This window comes from Trichechus manatus, unplaced genomic scaffold, assembly GCF_000243295.1.
Source record: "Trichechus manatus latirostris isolate Lorelei unplaced genomic scaffold, TriManLat1.0 scaffold00308, whole genome shotgun sequence".
Classification (NCBI taxonomy): Eukaryota; Metazoa; Chordata; class Mammalia; order Sirenia; family Trichechidae; genus Trichechus; species Trichechus manatus.
In genome coordinates this window covers 505,266-528,269 of record NW_004444244.1, presented here as the reverse complement: position 1 = coordinate 528,269, position 23,004 = coordinate 505,266, and the positions used below count along the sequence as shown (strand labels likewise).

The 23,004-nt window shown below is 39.7% G+C and overlaps 1 protein-coding gene across 5 annotated transcripts in view; it reads left to right on the top strand.

The window, feature by feature from the left end:
• The window catches only part of ZNF239 (zinc finger protein 239), a 34,513-nt gene extending 13,492 nt beyond the window's left edge, over window positions 1-21,021 (top strand). The window contains exons 1-4 of one of the 5 annotated variants that reach the window (XM_012559777.2): window positions 7,582-8,663; window positions 9,721-9,855; window positions 11,075-12,040; window positions 17,880-21,021. In XM_012559777.2, the coding sequence (XP_012415231.2) occupies window positions 9,825-9,855; window positions 11,075-12,040; window positions 17,880-18,019 (1,137 nt within the window). In that variant the 5' untranslated portion in view covers window positions 7,582-8,663; window positions 9,721-9,824 and the 3' untranslated portion in view covers window positions 18,020-21,021. Of the gene's footprint in view, window positions 1-7,581; window positions 8,664-9,720; window positions 9,856-11,074; window positions 15,541-17,879 lie in introns of those variants that run through there. The other 4 variants (XM_023725408.1, XM_023725407.1, XM_023725410.1 and 1 more) reach the window with 4 other exon arrangements.
• The last annotated feature ends 1,983 nt before the right edge of the window (window positions 21,022-23,004 follow it).

Below are 23,004 nucleotides of genomic sequence, written 5' to 3'. Positions count from 1 at the left end.
CCTCTGCATGAATCTCTCCTCGCTCTCCATTCTCTGTCAGTTTTCTCACTCCATTTGGTGCTTGGCTGAGTTCTTTATCTCTTCATTTGAGGTTTTAGGGTTTCAGGATTGTTGTTTTCTTTGTTTGGCTTAGTTTTTCGGATCTTTGCTGTGGAGGGACGGCGTGGTGCTTCTGCCTAGAGTGCCATTTTGCTGGAAGTCTTGACAGTGTCATAGAAGGGCTGAGGAGCAGCTTTGAAATGGTGGAAGACAGGATAAGTGAAATTAAAGACAAATTTGAATACAACTCTGTTTGAGGAAAACTCCAAAAAAGGAATGAAGAAACCTTGAGAATTATGTGGGATACAATCAAAAGCAAAAATTTTCGAGCGATCAGCGTTCCAGAATGATGGGAGAAACAGAAAACACAGGATTACTGAAGATCTACTGACAGAAAACTTCTCCAATATCATGAAATACGAAAAGCTGACCTTCCAAGAAGCTCAACAAACCCCATATAGGATAGACCCCAAAAGAAAATTACCAAGGCATATCATAATTACACTCGCTAAAACCAAAGACAGACAAAGAATCCTGAGAGCTGCTCAAGTAAAACAAAAAGTCACAGAGGAGAAACAATAAGACTAAGTTCAGATTATTCAGCAGAAACCATGCAGGCAAGAAGGCAATGGGATGACATATATAAAACCTTGAAAGAAAAAATTTGCCAGCCAAGAATAATCGATCCTGCAAAACTCTCATTCAAATATGGTGGTGAAATTAGGACATTTCTAGATAATCAGAAGTTGAGGGACTCTGTAAAAACCAAACCAGACATACAGCAATTATTAAACGGAGTTGATCGATCTGAGAACAAACAACATCAGACCACAGGCTGAATCTAGGACGTAGGATTGTACCAGCCATATCCAACCTAAGAAATGAACTCTCAAGGACTATCCAAAACCAAAAGAATTACCACAGAAAACCAGAGAGGTTAATCTGTAAATGAAAACAACATCATAACAATAAAGGAGGGAATAAATGGTGTAGGTATAGAACTTTCTAATGGAAAGTGAGTCAAGGCAATACCAACTAATAGTAGACTGGTTCAAACCTAGAAAGATGAGGGTAGATTTCAAGGTAGCCACAAAGAAAGTTAACAAACCAACTCATCAAAATAAAGAAGAAAGACATAAAGAACCATTAAAAACAAAATTTCCAAAACAAAAGAAATTTTTAAAAAATCCACAAAAGGAATTCAGCACAAGAGAGTAAGAGGAGCAAAGAAAACATGAGCACCACAAAAAAAAGTACTACCAAATGACAGCAGTAAACTCACATCTATCAGTAATTATACTGAATGTAAATGGCCTAAATGCACCCATAAAGAGATGGAGAGTGACAGAATGGATTAAAAAAAACATTATCCATCATATGCTGTCTAAGAAAGACACAACTTAGAAACAAAGACATAAATTTATTAAAAATCAAAGGATGGAAAAAAATGTATCCAGCAAACATCTACCAAAAAAGAGCAGGAGTCGCAGTACTCATCTCAGATAAAATAGACTTTAAAACAAAATCCACCATAAATGACAAAGAAGGACACTATATTGTGATGAAAGGGATGATCCAACATGAAGACATAACCATAATAAACATCTAACCACCCAATGACAGGGCTCCAAAATACTCTAACGGCACTGAACAGAGAAATTGACAGTTCCAAAATAACAGTAGGAGACTTCAACACACTACTCTCGGTAAAGGACAGAACATCTAGAAAGAAACTCAGCAAAGATACAGAGGACCTAAAGGGCACTATCAGCCAACTTGACCTCACAGACACATATAGAACACTCCACCCAGCAGCTGCAAAGTACACATTTTTTTCCAAAGCACATGGAACGTTCTTTGGAACAGACCATATCTTAGGCCACAGAGCAACCCTCAACAAAATCCAAAACATTGAGATAATACGAAGTATCTTCTCTGACCACAGTGCCATCAAGATAGAAATTAAGAACAGGAGGAGCAAGGAAAATAAATAAATAACTGGAAACTGAATAACACCCTGCTTACATACCACTGGGTAATACAAGAAATCAGAGATGGAATCAGAAAATTCCTAGAATCAAACAAGAATAAAAATACATCATACCAAAATCTTTGGGACACAGCAAACGCAGTCCTCAGAGGACAATTTGTAGCAATAGATGCACACATCAAAAAAGAAGAAAGGGACAAAATCAAAACATTAACTACGCACCTCAAACAAATAGAAAACAGAAAAAAAAAAAAGCCCACAGCCACTAGAAGAAAGGAAATAATAAAGATCAGAGCAGAAGTAAATGAAATAGAGAATAGAAAAACAATAGAAATAATCAACGAAACCAAAAGTTGGTTCTTTGAAAGGATCAACAAAATGGACAAACCACTGGTCAAACTGACAAAAGAAAAAAGAAAAACAGGCGAAGACACAAATAACCCGAATAAGAAAGGAAATGGGGGATATTACAACAGACCCAACTGAAATAAAAAGGATCATAACAGTATGATGAAAAACTATACTCCAACAAATTTGAAAACCTAGAGGAAATGGATAAATTTCTAGAAACACACTGCCTACCCAAACTAACAAAAAATGATGTTGAAAATCTGAACAGACCCTTAACAAGAGAAAAGATTGAAAAGGTAATAAATAAACTCCCCCCCAAAAAAAAACCCTGGCGCAGATGGCTTCACTGGAGAATTCTACCAAACATTCAGAGTAGAGCTTATACCTGTACTACTCAAACTATCTCAGAACATAGAAAAGGAAGCAACACTTCCAAATTCATTCTTTGAAACCAGCATAACCCTGATACAAAAACCAGGCAAAGACACCACAAAAAAGGAAGGTTATACACCAATATCTCTCATGAATATAGATGCAAAAATTCTCAACAAAATTCTAGCCAATATAATTCAGCATCATATCAAAAAAAAAAAAAAAATACACCACGACCAAGTAGGATTCATGCCAGGTATGCAAGGATGGTTCAACATTAAAAAATCAGTGTAATCCACCACATAAATAAAGAAAAGAATCACATGATCATTTCAGTTGAAACAGAAAAGGCATTCGACAAAGTACAACACCCATTCCTGATAAAAACTCTCAATAAAATAGATATAGAAGGGACATTTCTCAACGTAATAAAGGGCATCTATGCAAAACCAATGGCCAACATCATTCTTAATGGAGAAAGGCTGAAAACATTCCCCTTGAGAACAAGAACAAGAACAAGAACATGACTAGGATGCCCTTTATTGCCACTCCTATTTATCATTGTGCTGGAAGTCCTAGTTAGAGCAATAAGGCAAGTAAAACAAGATAAAGGGCATCCAAATTGGTAATGAAGAATTTAAACTGTCCCTATTTGCAGATGATATGATAATATACATAGAAAACAAAAAAGATTCCACGAGAAAACTACTGGAACTAATAGGAAGATTCAGCACAGTAGCAGGATACAAGATAAACATACAAAAATCAGTTGGATTCCTGTATACCAATAAAGAGAACGATGAAAAAGAATTCAGGAAAACAATATCATTTATAATAGCTTCTAAAAAAATAAAATACTTAGGACTAAATCTAACCAGGGATGTAAAAGACCTATACAAAGAAAACTACAAAACAATACTGCAAGAAACCAAAAGAGAGCTACATAAATGGAAAAATATACCTTGCTCATGGATAGGTAGACTCAACATTGTGAAAATGACAGTTCTACCCAAAGTGATTTACATATATAATGCAATCCCGATCCAAATACCAACAATGTTCTTTAAAGAGATGGAAAAACTGATTATCACATGGAAAGAGAGGAAGCCCCGGATAAGTAAAGCACTACTAAAGAAGAATTAAGTAGGAGGACTCACACTGCCTGACCTCAGAACTACTATACAGCTGCAGTGGTGAAAACATCCTGGTACTGGTACGACAGATACGTTGACCAATGGAACAGAATTGAGAACCCGGATGTAAATCGATCCACCTGTTGTCACCTGATCTTCAACAAAGGCCCAAAGTCCGTCAGATGGGGAACAGTCTTTTTAACAAATGGTGCTGGCAGAACTGGCTGTCCTTCTGCAAAAAAATGAAAGAGGACCCATACTTCACATCATATACAAAAACTAATTCAAAATGGGTCAAAGGCCTAAATATAAGGCCAAAAACTATAAAGTTTATAGAAGAAAATATAGGATCAACGCTAGAAGCTCTAATACACGGCATTAACAGGATAGAAACCATAACCAACAACACAGAAACTGCAGATGTTAAGCTAGATAACTGGGATCTTCCAAAAATAAATGCTTATGCTCATCATAAGACTTCAACAGAAGAGTAAATAGAGACCATACAGACTGGGGAAAAAAATTTGGACAATGCAAGTCAAACAAAGGTCTGAACTCTAAAATATACAAGAAAATCCAACACCTCTGCAACAAAAAGACAAATAATCCAGTTAAAAAATGGGCAAAGGAAATGAACAGACACCTCACCAAAGAAGACATTCAGGTGGCCAACAAACACGTGAGGAAATGCTCATGATCACTAGCCATTAGAGAAATGCAAATCAAAACCACAATGAGATACCGTCTCTCCCCAGCATTACTGGCACAAATCAAAAAAACTGTAAGTAACCAGTGTTGGAGAAGCTGCAGAGATATTGGAACGCTTATGCACTGCTGGTGTGAATGCAAAATTATACAACCATTTTTGAAAACAATATGGCACTTCCTTAGACAGCTAGAAATAGAAATACCATATGATCCAGTGATCCCATTCCTAGGAATATATTCTATAGAAATAAGAGCCATCACACGAATAGACATACGCACACCCATGTTCATTGCAGCACTGTTCACAATAGCAAAAAGATGGAAACAACCTAGATGCGCATCAATCTCAGATGAATGGATAAACAAACTATGGTACATACACACAGTGGAGTATTATGCAATGATGAAGAACAATGATGAATCTATGAAGCATCTCATAAAATGGATGAAACTGGAGGACATTATACTGAGTGAAATATCACAAAGGACAAATACTTAGGATACCACTATTAAAAACTCATGAAAAGGTTTACACACAAAAAGACACAGTCTTTGATGGTTCCGAGGGATGCAGGGGTGCAATACTAAATAGACAATAGATAAGTGATAACTTTAGTGAAGTGTAAGACAGTGCACAGTACTGGGGAAGCCAGGACAACTTGTACAAGGAAAGGCCTTGGAAACTCGATAGACACATTCAAACTCCCTGAGGGGCCGAATTGCTGGGCAGAGGGCTATGGGCACCATGGTCTTGGGGAACACCTAGCTCAATTGGCATAACATAGTTTATAAGGAGAATGTTCTACATTCTACCTTGGTCTCATGGATTGACTTGTGTCCCTCCAAAAATGTGTGTAGCAACTTGGCTAGGTCATGATTCCCAGTATTGTATGATTGTGTAATCTCATGTGATTTCCTTATGTGTTGTAAATTCTATCACTGTGATTAGGTTATGCTGATGAGGTTTACAAGATTAGATAGTGTCTTAATCCAATCTCTTTTGAGATATAAAAGAGAGAAATGAGCAGAGGCACATGGGAACCTCATACCACCAAGAAAGCAGTGCCGGGAGTAGAGCGCGTCCTTTGGACTTGAGTTTCCTACGCAGAGAAGCTCCCAGACAAAAGAAAGATTGATGACATGGACTTTCTTCCAGAGCCAACAGAGAAAGCGTTCCCTTGGAGCTGATGCCCTGAATTTGGACTTGTAGCCTACTGGACTGTGAGAGAATAAACTTCCCTTTGCTAAATCCATCCACCTGTGGTATTTCTGTTAGAGCAGCACAAGATGACTAAGACACTTGGTAAGTTGCGTCTGGAGTCTTAAAAGCCTGTGAGCAGCCATCTAAGATACTCCACTGGTCTCACCCCTTCGGGAGCAAGGGAGAACGAAGGAAACAAGATACAAGGGAAAGATTAGTCCAAAGGACTAATTGACCGCAACTACCATGGCCTCCACCAGACTGAGTCCAGTACGACTAGATGGTGCCCGGCTACCACCACGGGCTGCTCTGACTGGGATCACAACAGAGGGTCCTGGACAGAGCTGGAGACGGATTTAGAACAAAATTCTAACTCACAAAAAAAGACCAGACTTACTGGCCTGACAGAGACTGGAGAAACCTCAAGAGTATGGCCCTCGGACACCTTTTAGCTCAGTAATGAAGTCACTCTCGAGGTTCACCCTTCAGCCAAAGATTAGGCCCATAAAACAAAAGGAGACTAATGGGGCACAAGAGCCCAGGGACAAGGACTAGAAGGCAGGAGGGGACAGGAAAGTTGATAATAGGGAACCCAAATTCGAGAAGGAAGAGTGTTGACATGTCGTGGGGTTGTTAATCCATGTCATAAAACTATATTTTTACAAACTGTTTACTGAGGAATTACTTGTTCCATAAACCTTCATCTGAAGTACAATAAGAAATAAATACATGGTGATAAAGATTTAATTAGATAGGAAAATGCATCTATACCCACTAGGTTGAACCATATGAAATTGCCATTTTATAATAAAATACAGATACAAAGGCCTGAAGAGAAATAGCCAGTAATCGTGTCTTTCAGGATTTTTCTTCCCTGCTTCGGTACACATGTGGTCCATAGCCCAGTCCCTCAGTGATTGCGGCTCTCTCTGGCCATTATTTGCTAAGCTGGGCAGTGAGGAGACCTCTACGAAGTGATTACCTCCCCTGGTGAGAGTCGGGGCTTCCATTTTCTTTATATAAACTTGTTGGGTTTTCTCTGTCTTTTACCAGAATTACTCAGTTGTAGGTCACCAGTGAACTTTTTCCCTTTCAGAATTTTTTCTGCTTTTAATTTTTCTTTCAGAGTATTTATTGTTAGCAGTTTTTCTGATGGTTTTGATGGTGCTTGAAATTCTTTTTTGACTTAAATGAAATCTTAGTAAGCCTCTCTCTTACTCCTTTTCTCTGCATTCCCTAGCTTCTCTGTCTATAAAAATCCCAATGGGCTCTTTGCTTTTCCATTACTGTGTTTCTCAACCTTTTTTTTTTTTTAATTATCACCCCCCTGCCCAAGGACACAAAGTTCTCCCTCATGAGAGAAACTAAATGGTAAGGAATAAGATTTGTCAGGTGGGATTGAGTTTTGGAGGGCCACAGAGCATTCCTAATAGCTAAGATTCCATGCCTCCCCTGAAGCATTGTCCACCTGTCTGGGGCAGTATTTCTCCTGCTGAGAGTGCACGCTGTCTGTGTACACTCGGCTGCGTCTCTCAAGCGCTAGCGTACGTTTAAATGGCTTCACCTAACCTTTCTGTTTTCATAACCCTGGTGTCTCTCTTTCTTATCCTTCTATTAAACTCTATTCCCTTTGTTTTTTTCTTGGCTGTGAAATAATATGCACTTGAATATCCAATGTCACTTCAAATTCAGCGTGTTGAGAATTTAAAAAATTATTCTCCTTTTTAACTTCCCTTCCTGTATTCCCACTTTTGTCAATATAAAAGTTGTTCTTCCAGTCTCCTAGTTTAGAAGTAAGCCACTGTTAGGTTTCTCTCTCATATTCAGCATCTCCAAATCTCATCAATTCTTTTTGGTTTTAAATTCTTTTAAATTTATTAACACTCTTAATTCCCACAGATTTCACCCTAAAATGGATCCACTTAATGCTTGAGTTATGGTAAAAAATAAACAAGTTTGTTGACATCATTTTTCAAGCCCCAGTCAGATGTTGCAAGTAGACTTGTCTCCCTTAAACATACCATTTTGGATAAAAATGGGAATTAGCTTTAGTCGCTGGTGTAGAGCATCTAAACTCTCTGCCTGGCTCTGGAGGCTTTTGTACCCTAGAGAGCACTGTTTCTGCTACCCAAGCTTACCCACCTTTCCACCTAAGCCTGTTCCTAAGGTCCTCCATGCGTCCTTGCTCTGGAGTCTTCAATTATACCAAGTTTTAGTTTCTAATTAATTTTGTTCTTTAAGAGTTTTTTCGAAGTCCATATCCTGGGTGCAGCCTTTGATCACCTCTTCCAGTTGACCCCTTGTTCTAAGAGCTTTCTATTTCCCAGTCTCAGACCTGATTACATATTGTTTTGTATGCTTTTTTTTTAACCCATTGGATCTGTGACTGATGTGTTTCCCTTGTTTCCAGCCGGGTTCCTAGAGGGAAAGCAATGTTTCTAATACTTCTAGTGCTGTGTACACAGTATTTAATAATTGTTGATAATACTTTAGCAGAGAAGAAATATTTCTTACAGTCTCGTGGGAGAGACATTAAGTAAACAGACTCTAAATCTGCTAAGTCCTACAAAGGGTATAGCAGCACTCTGAGAAAATGATGGCATTGATGGGATGACGGTGATGTGTGTGTCATTTAGAGTTTCAGGCAAAGCCTGTGAAGTGACATTTCGACTGAGATCTAAAGGATCAATAGGCATCAAGCAGGTGACTAATGAGAGGAAGAATATTCCAGGAAGAGGGAATAGTGCAGTAGAAGACCCTAAGACCTGGAAGAAGGAGTATGGCTAGCACACAGGGAGCATCTGGGAAGAATGGAGTGGGAAGAAGTGGTATGGAAGGCCCGGCTCATATCGTGGCACTGAAGGCACTGGTAAAAAGTTTAGATTTTATTCAAAGTTCAGTGGGAAGCCATTGGAACAGGGGAGTGATGTGCTCTGATTTACCCAGTATCACTGTGGCTGTTTTGTAGAGCATGGTTCACAGAGGGGCAGAAATGAAGTAGGATATGGCTTCCAATCTCAAACTGTGCTTTAAGTTTTCATTTTTATTGATATAAAATTGAACATAAGTTGTCCAGTATTTTTTTATACAAGTAAAATATAAAAAGTCTCCAAAATACAAACAATACTGAAATATAATATTAAGTGAAATCACTAATAATAGTTTATGTACTCCCTTTTTTCTGTGTACTTCATACATACATGTGTACATTACAAATATGTGTTAAAATACTGGATTATACTGTATGAATTTTTCAACTTGCTGTTTTATGTAGTATTTTGTAGGATTTTTTTTTATGTCTGATTAACTCCCTATAATAAGATCCTTTTTCTGATCATGTCGGCATTTCCTCCTAATACTACCCACTCGTTTTTCATATTATTTTAAATATTTAAAAAACCTAATTTCACAGTTTCGTTGCTACTTACAAAATGTACCATTAATACAGTCCCTTCCCCACTGATTTTCATATCCTTGCAATTTCTATAACCACTAGCCGTTCTCAAGTACTGTACAGTAAGGATACTGGAGCAATATCCTTTGACCATTTAACAACTTTGGCCCACCTCATGATTTAATTGCTCCAAACTAAATGTTTTTCTTTTATATTTTCCTTTTGCCATTACTTTTAAAATTTGTAAACAAAGTAGTACATTCACATAGGTAAATCACGTATCACGTCAAAAGGCTTATAACAAAAACCAGTAGTCCCTTCTCTGGTCCTCCACCTACCACATCTGTTTTCTCAAAAGCAGTCAGTTTTAATCCTTTCAGCTGTTCCTTATTGTGTATATTTCATATTTCCAAATGATATGCTTATGTAGCTGTTTCTTTTTATTTTAAAAAATACATTTACATGGTTAAAAAAGTATGAAAAAGTGCACAATGAAAAGTTTCTTCCATGTCCTTAACTCTTCTCTACCCAGGTTCTGGTCATTTGCTATTACAAACAATCTGCAGTGAGTAATCTTGTGTAAATATCATTTCACAACTGTGCATGGAAATCTGAAGAGTAAAATCCCAAACTGGAATGCTGAGTAGTGTGTACATTTGCAATTTTGGTAATTGTCAAAATGTCCTTAATGGGGTGGGGGGTGGTGATACTAATTTACACTCAACAAGCAATGTGTGTCTTCAGACTAACAAGTTCTGGCCAGTGTGACAGATGGAAAATGATACCTCAGTGTACTTTTAATTTCTTTCTGTAGCCATCACTTTTATAATTTTTCTTCTGATTTGCTCCTACAGTCTGTAATTTTCTCTCTACCCAAAGTCCTGCTGTCTTCCAATGGTGTTTATAAGCTACAAAGTTAGTCATTCTACTCCTAATTTAAATCCTGTAACATTTTAAAAGGAGCTCTAGTGGTGCAGTGGTTAAGCACTCAGCTGCTAACCAAAAGGTCGGTGGTTCAAACCCACCAGCGGCTCCATGGGAGAAAGATGTGGCCCTCTGCTTCATAAAGATTACAGCCTTGGAAACCCTATGGGGCAGTTTTACTCTGTCCTGTTGGGTTTTTATGAGTCAGAGTCGACTCGATAGCACACACCCACACACTCACACACTAGCTTTTCTTTAAATCCCCTGAGGGATTTAGCCCTAAATTCTTAGTATTACACAGCAAGCCCTTCGTTCTAGCTCCTCCCTTCCTCTCCAGGGCACATTCTTTACCACTTTTACTTGTATTATATCCTTCATAAGAAGCTTCTTGTAGTTTTCCTAAGTGTGTCATAGTCTCGCTCCACATTTCACTTATTTTTTTCTGTCATTTTCTCCCAGAAATTTTCTCCAAGGCCCTCTAGTTTGGGTTGAGTGTCCCGTTCTTTGCGCCCATACTGGCTGTGCATACACCTGTTATAGCACTTACATTGTGTTATCTTTGTTGATATACTTGTGTGTCTTCTCATCAAGTTCTAGCTTGCTAAGCAAAAGAATTTCAGTTTTTCTCCGTGGATCCCCAATACCTATTAGAGTAGATTACCAATTAAATGCAACTTTAATGCAGTGAAATGAAATGTTATTTGTGGCAAAGGTGTAGGATTCATAGCCTTCTGCAGGATTAGGGGAGGAATACTTTTTACTGACTACACTTAAGAACAGAGAAGGAATTCCTGTCTTACGTACCCAAGCCTTCTCTCTCCCTGACATTAACCCAAAGAATATGACTATAAGGACAAGAAACTTAACATTTCCTAGTTAGTAAGTCTTCAGGCCTTAGCCGCTCCTGAAATCTTACATCTACATTTTATTCATTTGTATCACTGAATTCTCTTGTTCCCTAGGAGAACTGAATGAAAATTCTGTAGAGACTCTTCAAGAGAAAGGACTTAGGGATCTTTTACATGAAGAGCTTTCCTACTGGCTAATTTTGGAAAAGATGGCTAATACAATAACTGGGAGTCAGGATTATATTGTGAATCTTCAAGAGGAAGTGTATGAAGACCCAGAACTAGATCATTCCGCTTGTCAAAAGTGGAGAGAAGCTTCTTCTCGTATTTCTAGAAATAAGAACATGGTAACTCTTCAAAGTGATGATTTAAAAAAAAAGGAAAATGAAGAATATCTGTCTTTGAAAGTCCCAAGCCAAATGTCCACACAGGACTCTTCGGTGAAGTTCTGTAAGAATGAGCCACAGGATTCTAAGGAAAGCAAAAGTCTCTTTGTAATTGAAGAAAGTACTCAGAGAAAAGTGATATGGGGGGAAAGTCCTCCCATGGACCATTGTTCAGACAACCTTCAAGTTAAACTTCTGTCAGATGTAACAGAACTGGTCCCTCCATTGTTCAGTGGTGAGGCAATCTGCCACAATAGCCAGTTGAAAGAATCCTTGGATCCCTTTGACTATACCCATAAAGGCATTTATGGTTGTAAATCACAGTTTGTCAGTTATTGTCATCAGAAGGCTCATATAAATGAGAAACTTTGTAACTGTAATGACTGTGGAAGAATACTTAAGATCAGCCCAAAGGTTCATCCATATGAGAGAATCCGCTCAGAAGAGAAACTACATAAATGTGTTCAGTGTGGTAAGGACTTTAGTCAGAGCTCAGAACTACTACGTCATCAGAGAGACCACACAGAAGAAAAACCCTATAAATGTGAGCAGTGTGGGAAGGGCTTCACAAGGAGCTCGAGTCTCCTCATTCATCAAGCAGTCCATACAGATGAGAAACCTTATAAGTGTGACAGGTGTGAGAAGGGCTTCACAAGAAGCTCAAGTCTACTCATTCATCATGCAGTTCATACAGGTGAGAAACCTTATAAATGTGACAGGTGTGGGAAGGGCTTTAGTCAGAGTTCCAAACTGCACATCCATCAGCGAGTACACACTGGAGAGAAGCCCTATGAGTGTGGTGAGTGTGGTATGAGCTTCAGTCAGCGCTCTAACCTACACATCCACCAGCGAGTCCACACAGGAGAGAGGCCCTACAAATGTGGAGAGTGCGGGAAGGGCTTCAGTCAGAGTTCAAACCTTCATATTCATCGGTGCATACACACCGGAGAGAAGCCTTACCAATGCTATGAGTGTGGGAAGGGCTTCAGTCAGAGTTCAGATCTTCGCATCCATCTCCGAGTCCACACTGGAGAGAAGCCCTATCATTGTGGCAAGTGTGGGAAAGGATTTAGCCAGAGTTCCAAACTCCTCATTCATCAGAGAGTACATACTGGAGAGAAGCCCTATGAGTGTAGCAAGTGTGGAAAGGGCTTCAGCCAGAGCTCCAACCTTCACATCCACCAGCGGGTTCACAGAAAAGATACCTGTTAAATGATGTGAGCCCACTAAGGTCTTCAGTCAGTGCTTGTACTGTAAAGACTTAAATATTTTTAACAACACTCTTACCTTTATGTTCTACAAAGGGGAGAAATAGTGAAGATTATTCAGATATGTTCCTTCACTGAAAAGCATTCATTTATTTTAAAAGTAATTTAAGTACCAAGCACTTTTTATGCTATACAAAGAATAGATTGCTGTGGTTCCTCAGATGAAGAGAGTGAAAACACTTGTACTCAATAATTGAGCCAGTGTTACTAGAGCTACACATCCTGCCCAACATTTTTAACCAGGAGAACTTTATATTTGTCCAACCAGGACATGGTTCCCTTGCTCACATTCTCTAACAAATTGGAACTCTGGTGTCTCCTCAAATCACGTGCCTTGTGGTTTTCCATACTTCCTTCTGGCCCTGAGTAGCGCACTCTAAACTGATTGTGTAATATGCCAGTTTTAGGCTGAGGGGGTGGTTGGCAGTATGATGGACATGGAAACTCTTGGGTTTATTGCAAAAATACATAACAGGCTGCAGCTACACAACAAGGAATGGAATAATTAGTCATGTAGTACATCCCCATACACTATTTTGGCAGGATGTTGAGTATCCCTCCCTCCTCCCTGAAGCAACTGTTCAGGAACATAAAAGACAACTGTCGTCTCATCAGTTCTCACTTATGGTGACCCCATGTGTGTCAGAGTAGAACTAGGCTCCATAACGTTTTCAGTGGCTGCTTTTTTTCAGAAGTAAATCTCCAAGCCTTTCTTCTAAGGTGCCTCTGGGTGGACTCAAACCTCCAGCCTTTCAGTTAGCAGCCAAGCACATGAACCGTTTGTACCACCCAGTGACTCCTCAGGAATATAAGTAGTTCTTTTTCCTAGGTGTGGCTAATTTACTGGTGTACTTCCAAATCTCACGACGTCAGGTGACCTCCCCCAAACTAAAGCCAAGTAGGGTACATACACCATGTTGAAACATGTCAAGTGAAATATATTTAAGGATATTTAATTCCTCTCAACACTTTTCTATCTTGTTTCCTTAATCTTCTTCTCCACCATGTTCTATACTAAGCAAAACAAAGGAAAAGTTTGATATTTTTCTTTTCAGCTTACCTCTTTTTATAATATTTGATGTATAGTACCCCAAAATAGTCATTTGACTTTTTACAGCATCCCCAGCCTCCTTAGAATTCACTGTGGACATCTGACACATATTTGTACAATTTTTATATTTGGCTAGAAGTACATCATATAAAAATAGCTACACAGATTTTTGTTTTTTTCATTCAAGGCATAAAGTACTATTGTACAAAATAGAACCACCCAGTTAGAATGATCAGGGAAGTTTGCATGAAAGAGAGACAATTTAAGGTTTTTTTTTTAACATACTTAAGAACTGTATTTAGAGAGTATGTTTGGGAAGGGCAGACTTATCATTGGGTATTACGGGTGGAACTGGATGTGGGGATCGGTACCTCAGAGTTAGGCATTCATCTCCTAGGAGTTACTAAAGTTCATGCAACAGCTGAGGGTAGAAAATTCAAATACATAACTAAATTGAAAGTTACGAGACAGTGAGCTCCAAATTGCAGCCCTGATTTTCTAAACAAAGGTTAATGATTCCTCGGGCAGTGCTGAAGAGGTTGCCTAGTATTCTATATCCCAGTCTTTCCCCAAATACTAGTATCCATATATAAAAAATACCAGACAGGGAAGATATGGATACTGTATTAACTTGGGAAGGAGGGACTGCAACCAAGAGTATACATCTAGACCAGAGGTAACCTTAGGCAGCCAACTGGGAATAAGCAGGGGGAGGCATCATACATAGAACCATTAATTCAGGGGGAGCATAGCTAATTTCTAATAAGGTATGAAAAAGTAAGACATTTGCCTTTCTTCAAGAGATATTCCCTTAATATATGACTCCAACTCTGAGCATGACATATGGTGATGATTTAGGGTGATGACTCAGCATTTGCTCTTTAGTATTGCATAATATCCCTCATTGCTTGCTTGGGTACTATGAGGCAGTCTCATAAATGATGTGATTCTGTTTCCGTGATCTCTAAAATAATGAATGCCCCCCCACGCCCGGTTTCTCCAACCCTTTTATAAGATTGTGCCTGAACATCTATTCTTATGGGTTTGACTTTTTAACATATATCTTCTAATCGGCTGGTGTTATATAAATCTAATGGGGATTTGGAGCCAAATAAGTACCACTAGGATCCATATACAGTAAAGCCAGAGGATAGGTCTGAAATCTGAGTCTCAAATGGGTATTAAAATAATCTGTTTTTCTCAATTTCCTTTGATCTATGCCTTATCAATGTTTTTAACTATGTTTTATTTTTAATGTTCTCTCTTATGCATTTCCTTCTTTAGTACTATTTAAATGTGATCAAAGTCCTTGGGGAGCATTTCTCTGATTATAGAAGGGAAGTCTGTGGAAACCAATAGATTGGAAAAAGAGGGACTCATGCACAAAAATGCAGGAAGAACAACAGGAGATATGTTACATTTCATCAGATCTTAAGATACCATGAATTATAAAAAGAAACCTATGTATACTAAAAAATAAAATATTGGCAATTAAATTACATACCATTAGTTCTAAAACACACCTGTTTCAGAAATGTGAAGATGAAAACAAAAAATGTATCTTAGGATTGCTGAAAAATGGTTCCTTTTCAGAGTTCAGGGGTTCATCCAACTTGATGCTTTATTAGTACTCACTGATTTGAGTTGATGGTTTTGGATAGTCTCATTAATTACCCATCATATGCAATTGATAATTCTGTTACTAGCATAGCAAAGGTTTTAGGTTACAGATTATTTAGTATTTGTTGTGTACTGGAGATTAACTTTTCCAGTGCTTGAAATTTTTTTAATTGTGCTTTAGGTGGAAGTTTACAATTCAAGTTAGTTTCTCATACAAAAATTTATACACACATTGTTATGTGACCCTAGTTGCTCTCCCTGCACTGACAGCACACTCCTCCTCTCCACCTCGGATCTCCCGTGTCCATTCAACCAACTCCTGATCCTCTCTGCCTTCTCATCTTGCCTCTGGACAGGAGCTGCCCATTTGGTCTCATGGATCTACTTGAGCTAAGCAGCACTCTTTGTGAGTTATCATTTTATGTCCCACAGTCCAGTCTAATCTTTATCTGAAGAGTTGGCCTCAGGAATGGTTTTAGTTTTGGGCTGACAAGAGAGTCCAGGAGCCATGTCTTCCAGGGTCCCTCTAGTCTCAAAGCATTTAAGTCTGTTTTAACTAGAATTTGAGTTCCTGCACCCCCCTTTCCTCCTACTCCGTCAGGGACTCTCTGTTGTGTTCCCTGGCAGGGCAGTCGTCGGTGGTAGCTGGGCACCATTTAGTTCTTCTGGTCTCAGGCTTATGAAGTCTCTGCTTTATGTGGCACTATCTCTTGGGCTAATATTTTCCTTGTGTCTTTGGTGTTCTTCATTCTTCTTTGCTCCAGGTGGGTTGGGACCAATTGATGCATCTTAGATGGCCACTCACCAGCTTTTAAGACCCCAGATGCCACTCACCAAAATGAGATGCAGAACATTTTCTTAATAAACTGTTATGCCAGTTGACCTAGATGTCCCCTGAAACCATGGTCCCCAGACCTCCACCCCTTCTACTCTGTCCCTCGAACTGTTTGGTTGTATTCAGGAAACTTCCTAGCTTTGGTTTAGTCCAGTTGTGCTGACTTCCCCTGTAGTGTGTATCCTTCCCTTCACCTAATTCTTACCTACTATCTAGTTAGTAAATAACCCTCATCCTCCCTCCCCATCATTGTAACCATCAAAGACTGTTTTCTTCTGTGTTTAAACCTTTTCTTGAGTTCTTATAATAGTGGTCTTATACAATATTTGTCCTTTTGTGACTAAATTCACTCAGCATAATGCCTTCCAGATTCCTCCATGTTATGTTTCATGGATTCATCATTATTGTTGTGTAGTATTCCATTGTGCGAATATACCATAATTTATCCATTCATCCATCGATGGACACCTAGGTTGTTTCCATCTTTTTGCTGTCGTGAACAGTGCTGCAGTGAACATGGGTGTACATGTATCTATTTGTGTGATGGGTCTTATTTCTTTAGGATATATTCCAAGGAGTAGGATTGCTGGATCATACGGACTTCTATTTCTAGCTTTTTAAGGAAGCACCAAATCCATTTCCAAAGTGGTTGTACCATTTTACATTCCCACCAACAGTGTATAGTGTTCTGGTCTCTCCACAACCTCTCCAGCATTTATTATTTTGTTTTTTTTTTTTTTTTTTGGATTAATGCTAGCCTTGTTGGGGTGAGATGGTATCTCATTGTAGTATTGATTTGCATTTCTCTAATGGCTAATGATTGCGAGCATTTCTTCATATGTCTGTTAGCCGCCTGAATGTCTTCTTTGGTGAAGTGCCTGTTCATATTCTTTGCCTATTTTTTAATTGGGTTGTCTTTTTGTTGTTGAGGTTTTATAGTATCCTGTAGATTTTAGAGATTAGGCGCTCATCAGATTTGTGGTACCAATGCTTGAAATTCTTACCTATCAAATGGATACTGTTTGCTTTCTATATGGATTTACCTTCCAGGCAAGAGAAAGGAAGTTTCTTCTCTGCAGAAATTGAGTGGTCCCAAGGGAGAAACCTCTATTGTGGCATTTGAGAGTCCAACAGTAAAGCAGCTATGTTCTAGTTCCAATATACATATAACAGAGCTTTAAAATTCATGAAATAAAACCTGATAAAGTAGGAAAATCCTCAATTATAGTAAGATACTTGAACATTAACTGGTAGCACAAGTAGAAAATCAATTATATATATATAAAGTAGAAAATCAATCAATAAAACAAACAAATAAATAAATATATAGAAGACTTGAACAGCACTGTCAACTAACTGGACTGACATTTATAGAACATTCCACCCAATAACAGCAATATACATTCTTTTCAAATGCACATATTATAGGCTATAAGAAGTCAATAAAAAGGATTAAAATCATACAAATTATGTTGTCACCTGAACAAACAAGAAATCAATAACAAAGATAACTGAAGAATCCTCAGATATTTGGAAATTAAACAACAGTTCTAAATGAGCCATGGGCTAAAGAAGTAACAAGGAAAATCTGAAAACATTTTCAACTGCATGAAGATACATCAACATTTGAGGGATGCAGCTAAAGCTCATTAAGTACTCCGATAAGAAAAAAATCCCAAATCTGTGATCTGAACTCCCACCTTAAGAAACTACAGCAAACATTATACTTAATGGTAAATTATTGACTTTGTTCTTTCAGAAAGAGAAAATAACATAAGGATGGATGCTGCCAACTCTTCTATTAAACATATGGTTATGTCCAGTGCAATAAGGCAGGATAAAGATATAAAAGGCCTAACAAATTGGAAAGAAAGAAAACGAACTCTCATTTGTAAATGACATATTTGTCTAAATACAAAATATAAGTGAACCTACAAATTTTAGAATTAATAGTCAATTATTCAGGGTCTCTGGAGACAAGATCAATATATGTATAATCAGTTACATTTATGTATACCAGTAACAAATACAAAAGAAAATATGGTAGCACTGAAAACTACAAAACACTCTGTGAAATTAAAGAAGATTTAAATAAGTGAAGGGAACATACTATGTTGTCAATAGCAAAAGATGTCAGCTCCTATGAAATTTACTTAAATTTGATTAAAGCAATTCCAGTAACGTCCCATTAGGTTTTTTTGTTTTTTTAAATGTCAAGTTGATTTTACAATCGATAAATGCAAAGCGCCAAGACAATCTTGAATAAGAATACTGCCTGATATTAAGATTTCTTATAAAGACATACTATTAAGATATAACGTTGACACAGGAATAAACAGATCAATAGGACTACGGAGCTCCAATCTGTTATGACAGTGACATAGCAGTGCAGTGAGGAAAGGCAGGTCTTTTCAAACCAATTAAACCATGTCAATAGGACAACTATATGAGGAAAAAAAGACTCTTGATCTTTAGATCACAGTGCCCACAATAAGAAATTTTTGTGAACTGCAAATCAAAATGTGAAAGACTTTTAAAATATTCTTAGTAGAAAATGTAGAGGAATCACCTCATGACCTAGAACAGGCCAAAAAAAAAACGAACACTAACCATGAAGGGAAAAAAATGTTAAATTGGAACACAATATTTTTGTGCAAAAGATAGTATTAATAAAAAGGAAAGCCACAGATGAAGCTATTTCCAATGCTTACATCTGACAAAGGTCTTATATTGCGTATATACAAATAACACCTACAAATTAGTAAGATAAAGGCTGACAGCCCCCAGTAGAAAAATGGTCATCTTAAACATTTCACAGAAAACAAGTATATCCAAATAAACACATGAAGAAATACTCTACTTCATTAGTCATCAAGAAAATTAAAACCACAATGCAGTATGACACATCCACCATAATGGCTAAAAGGTAAAAGCAGATTATACCTGCATTGGTGAGAATCTGCAGCTCTCATACACTGCTGGTGAGAATATAAACTGAGGCAATCATTTTGGAAAACAGTGGCAGAATCTACTAAAGCTGAATATATGCATACAGTATGACCCAGCAATTTTATTCTTGTCATATGCCCAAGAGAAGTGGGTCCATATAGTCATCTAATGTACTAGAATGTTCAAGCAGCACTACTTGTTGGAGCCAAGAATTGAACATTCTCTAGTGCTCATCCACAGCAGAATGAGTCAACTCTGGTATGTTCACATGGTAGAATATTGTAATGCATTAATAAGCAGCGATCCACAATCCCATGCAATAGTAGTGATGAATCTCACAAAATGTTGAAGCCAGACGTGAAAGAAAGTACATACTGTTTGATTTTATTTATACCAGATGAGAAAAATCAGTCCTATACCAAGTAAAAATCAGCTGGAGACAAGTAAAAACCCAGCCCTGCCATCTGTGATCTCTGATACCAGGTAAAGCCTGCTGCAAAGTTAACAGAAAACATTTCCCCCAAGGGTAAGGTTATGCTGCATATGTGAAGTGTCCTAACAACCTCCTCCTTTGAGTTACTACTGGTTGTTTTTCCAATGATGTCCCAATCCTGCTTTGCTCTCCCCACCTGCTGAACAAACATTACCGAGATACCTAAACTGCCCTCACCTCATGACAGCAACCAATTTAGAAATGATCCCCACTTCCCACTAGCTTCTCTTCAGAATTATTCAGCCTAAGCCCAAGCCTATGTAAACCTCTCCGGGCTCCCTCTTTTTACAAGATGCACTCGCTGGTTCCCCTGAGGTGTCCTCCATTGCTGCAGCAAGCCAGTAAGCCTAAATTTGTTGGACTACAGTTTGCCCTTGGTGGTATTTGGCTGTTGAGCTTTAGCATCAAAAACAGGCAAAAATAATCCATGGAGGTAAAGTCAGGATATGAGTTAACGTGGGAGGGGTAAGGAACTGGGAGAGGGCATGAAGGTGGCTGCTGTAGTGTTGGTGATATTGTTATCTCGAACTGAGTGGTGGTTATACAGGCGTGTTCACTTTGTGAATATTCATTGAACTGTACACTTACAATTTCAGCACTTTTCTCTAGGTATGTTATACTTCAATAAAAAGTTTGTCGTAAAAAATGCAAGTAGTCTCTCCACTTCTGTGTCCACCAAGCCTGTTCACAGGATATCCAGTCAGTTTGTCCTTTATTTCTTTATCCCTACTTACCCATTCATAGTTAACAGGGTCACTATAAGCTTTATCTCCTATGGGGAACAAATCCTTGCAGTGAGCACCCCTCTTGGAACATTTTGAAATAAATTATCCTGCAACACATGGTTGGATTTTTTATACCTGGTGTGTGTCCACTTGTGCTGAACAATTTTTCAGTTCTTGATACAGCTGTTAATTTTTCTGGAGCAATACTGGTTTCCATGGCTTAACCTTCCTTACTTGCGCAAATAGAAATTGATCGATAATTTTCAGGCAGCCATATTTAATAATAGAAGAAACAGAACACTTAGAAGTTTATTCTACAGACTTCTTATAATGTGCAATAAACAACCCTCATATATAGGCACAGAAAACAGGTTCTACGACTTTCAGCAATTAAATTATGAGTCTTCAGGTTTTGTGTTTTCAGAGCATAAAAATAACCCTGGTTGAAGGGAAGGCACGAGGAAAGGCACAGATGAACAGTGACACACTTTGCTCGAGACTCATCCATCGGATCCATTTAGCTGACGTGTAAGGAAAGGGAGACAAGGCTTGGAAGATAAGTCCACAAGGAAAAAAAAGAGGGCTCCCAATGCCAAGCTGAAGAGTAGCTATTTCTGAATCCTAATATGGTGGGAACACGGAGAAGCAAGGGAATGGAAAGACTCAGAAAAAAAAACATGTTAACGACTTTATTCACTAGAAAAAATGAAAGCTACAATGTTAACCTGCATCCTCACCCTGAGCTAAATCCCTTAGTTCAGGTTCATAAATACTGGTTCTACTCAGTGTTCAAGGTTAACTTTTCAATGATTTCTCCTGGAAGTAAGAGTTACAATCATCATGCTTTTTCAGACACTAGGAGAATAACTGAGGATGTATTCTGCTTTTTATGACCTTGTTCATCAAAACACTCGCACTCCATTAGTGCTTAAAATTTAATCTGTGCAACAATAAAATGGCACTTTAATAAAACGGCAGCAATGACAGGCCCCATGTGTGTCCCACTACCCCTACGGAGATGCAGTGCTAAGGGTGTGGGGACTAGAGAGAGCAAGCGATCCCTTAAAAAATTTGAATCTCATGAATGTTTTCATCTAGGTGCACTTCAGCATGACCCTAACCTTGTCCCACAGTTAACCAGGACCCTCCTGCACTCAGTAGCCTGGAAAGCTGACCATGGCAGCAGAGTCACCCTTCTCTGGAAGCTCGTATGCCCGTTTCTGCCTCAGAGATGGTGTCCAGACCTTCCGATGGGGAAGAACCTAGTAGTCCTGGGGTTGAGATCATCGAAGGTTTTGCAGCCAATACAAAGCCGTTTCTGGGTCTGCTGAAGTGGCTTTGGAATTTCCAGAAAACGCAGTTTCTTCACGATTTTAGAGATTACCAAGTGCTGCTATCAATTCCACAGCTGCACAAGAGGGTGGCAATGTTCATTCGTGTGGGTTTATGTATCTGGAAAGCAGTCTCAAAAAAGGAATGCTAATTTAGGGACTACTGATGAGGCAATCACATCAAGTGCTCCAGTATTAGGGACTAACGCCGAGCTGGCGTGCTCATCTTCAATCACCACTGCCCTGGGATAGAGGATGAATCTGCAACCATGGCTGCCGGTCTTACGAGGTGAGCTACTGCTGATACTGGAATGTGGACACGCAGGCCTGTAGCATCTGTGGCTGCTTATCCAATTAAGGCTGCTGCTGCTGCCATTGCTAGGACGTGGGCAGATAGGACTGCAGCATCCGTCCCTGCTGCCCTCCTTGACTAGGCTGCTGGCCCTGGGGCTGCTGCGGCGGCTGCCGCTGCTGGGACAGGGCCTGGTAGGTCTGCAGCATCTGCCCCTCCTGTCCTCCCTGACTAGGCTGCTGGCCCTGGGGCTGCTGCTGCCATTGCTGGGACACAGGCCAGTAAGTCTGCAGTATCTGCCCCTGCTGCCCTCCTTGGCCAGGCTGCTGCCGCTGCCGAGACGTGGGCATGTAGACCCGCAGCATCTGCCCCAGTTGCCCTCCCCAGCCAGGCTGCTGGCCTTGGGGCTGCTGATACTGGAATGTGGGCCAGTAGGCCTGAAGCATATGCCCCTGGCTCCTTCCCTGGCCAGGCTGCTGGCCCTGGGGCTGCTGCTGCCATTGTTGAAACACAGGCAGATAGACCTGCAGCATCTGCCCCTGCTGCCTTCCCTGACCAGGCTGTTGCCCCTGAGGCTGCTGCTGATACTGGAATGTAGGCAAATAGACCTGCAGTATCTGCCCCTGCTGCCTTCCCTGGCCAGGCTGTTGCCCCTGGGGCTGCTGCTGATACTGGAATGTGGGCAGATAAACCTTCAGCACCTGCCCCAGCTGCCTTCCCTGGCCAGGCTGCTGGCCCTGGGGCTGCTGCTGCTTCTGCTGCCCTTGCTGGGAGGTGGGCAGATAGGACTGCAGCATCTTCCCCTGCTGCCCTCCCTGGCCAGGCTGCTGCTGCTGCTTCTGCTGCCCTTGCTGGGACAGGGGCTGATAGGACTTCCCCTGCTGCCCTCCCTGGCCAGGCTGCTGCTGCTGCTGACATTGCTGGGAGGTGGGCTGATAGGACTGCAGCATCTTCCCCTGCTGACCTCCCTGGCCAGGCTGCTGGCCCTGGGGCGGCTGCTGCTGCTGCTGTCCTTGCTGGGAGGTGGGCAGATAGGACTGCAGCATCTTCCCCTGCTGACCTCCCTGGCCAGGCTGCTGGCCCTGGGGTGGCTG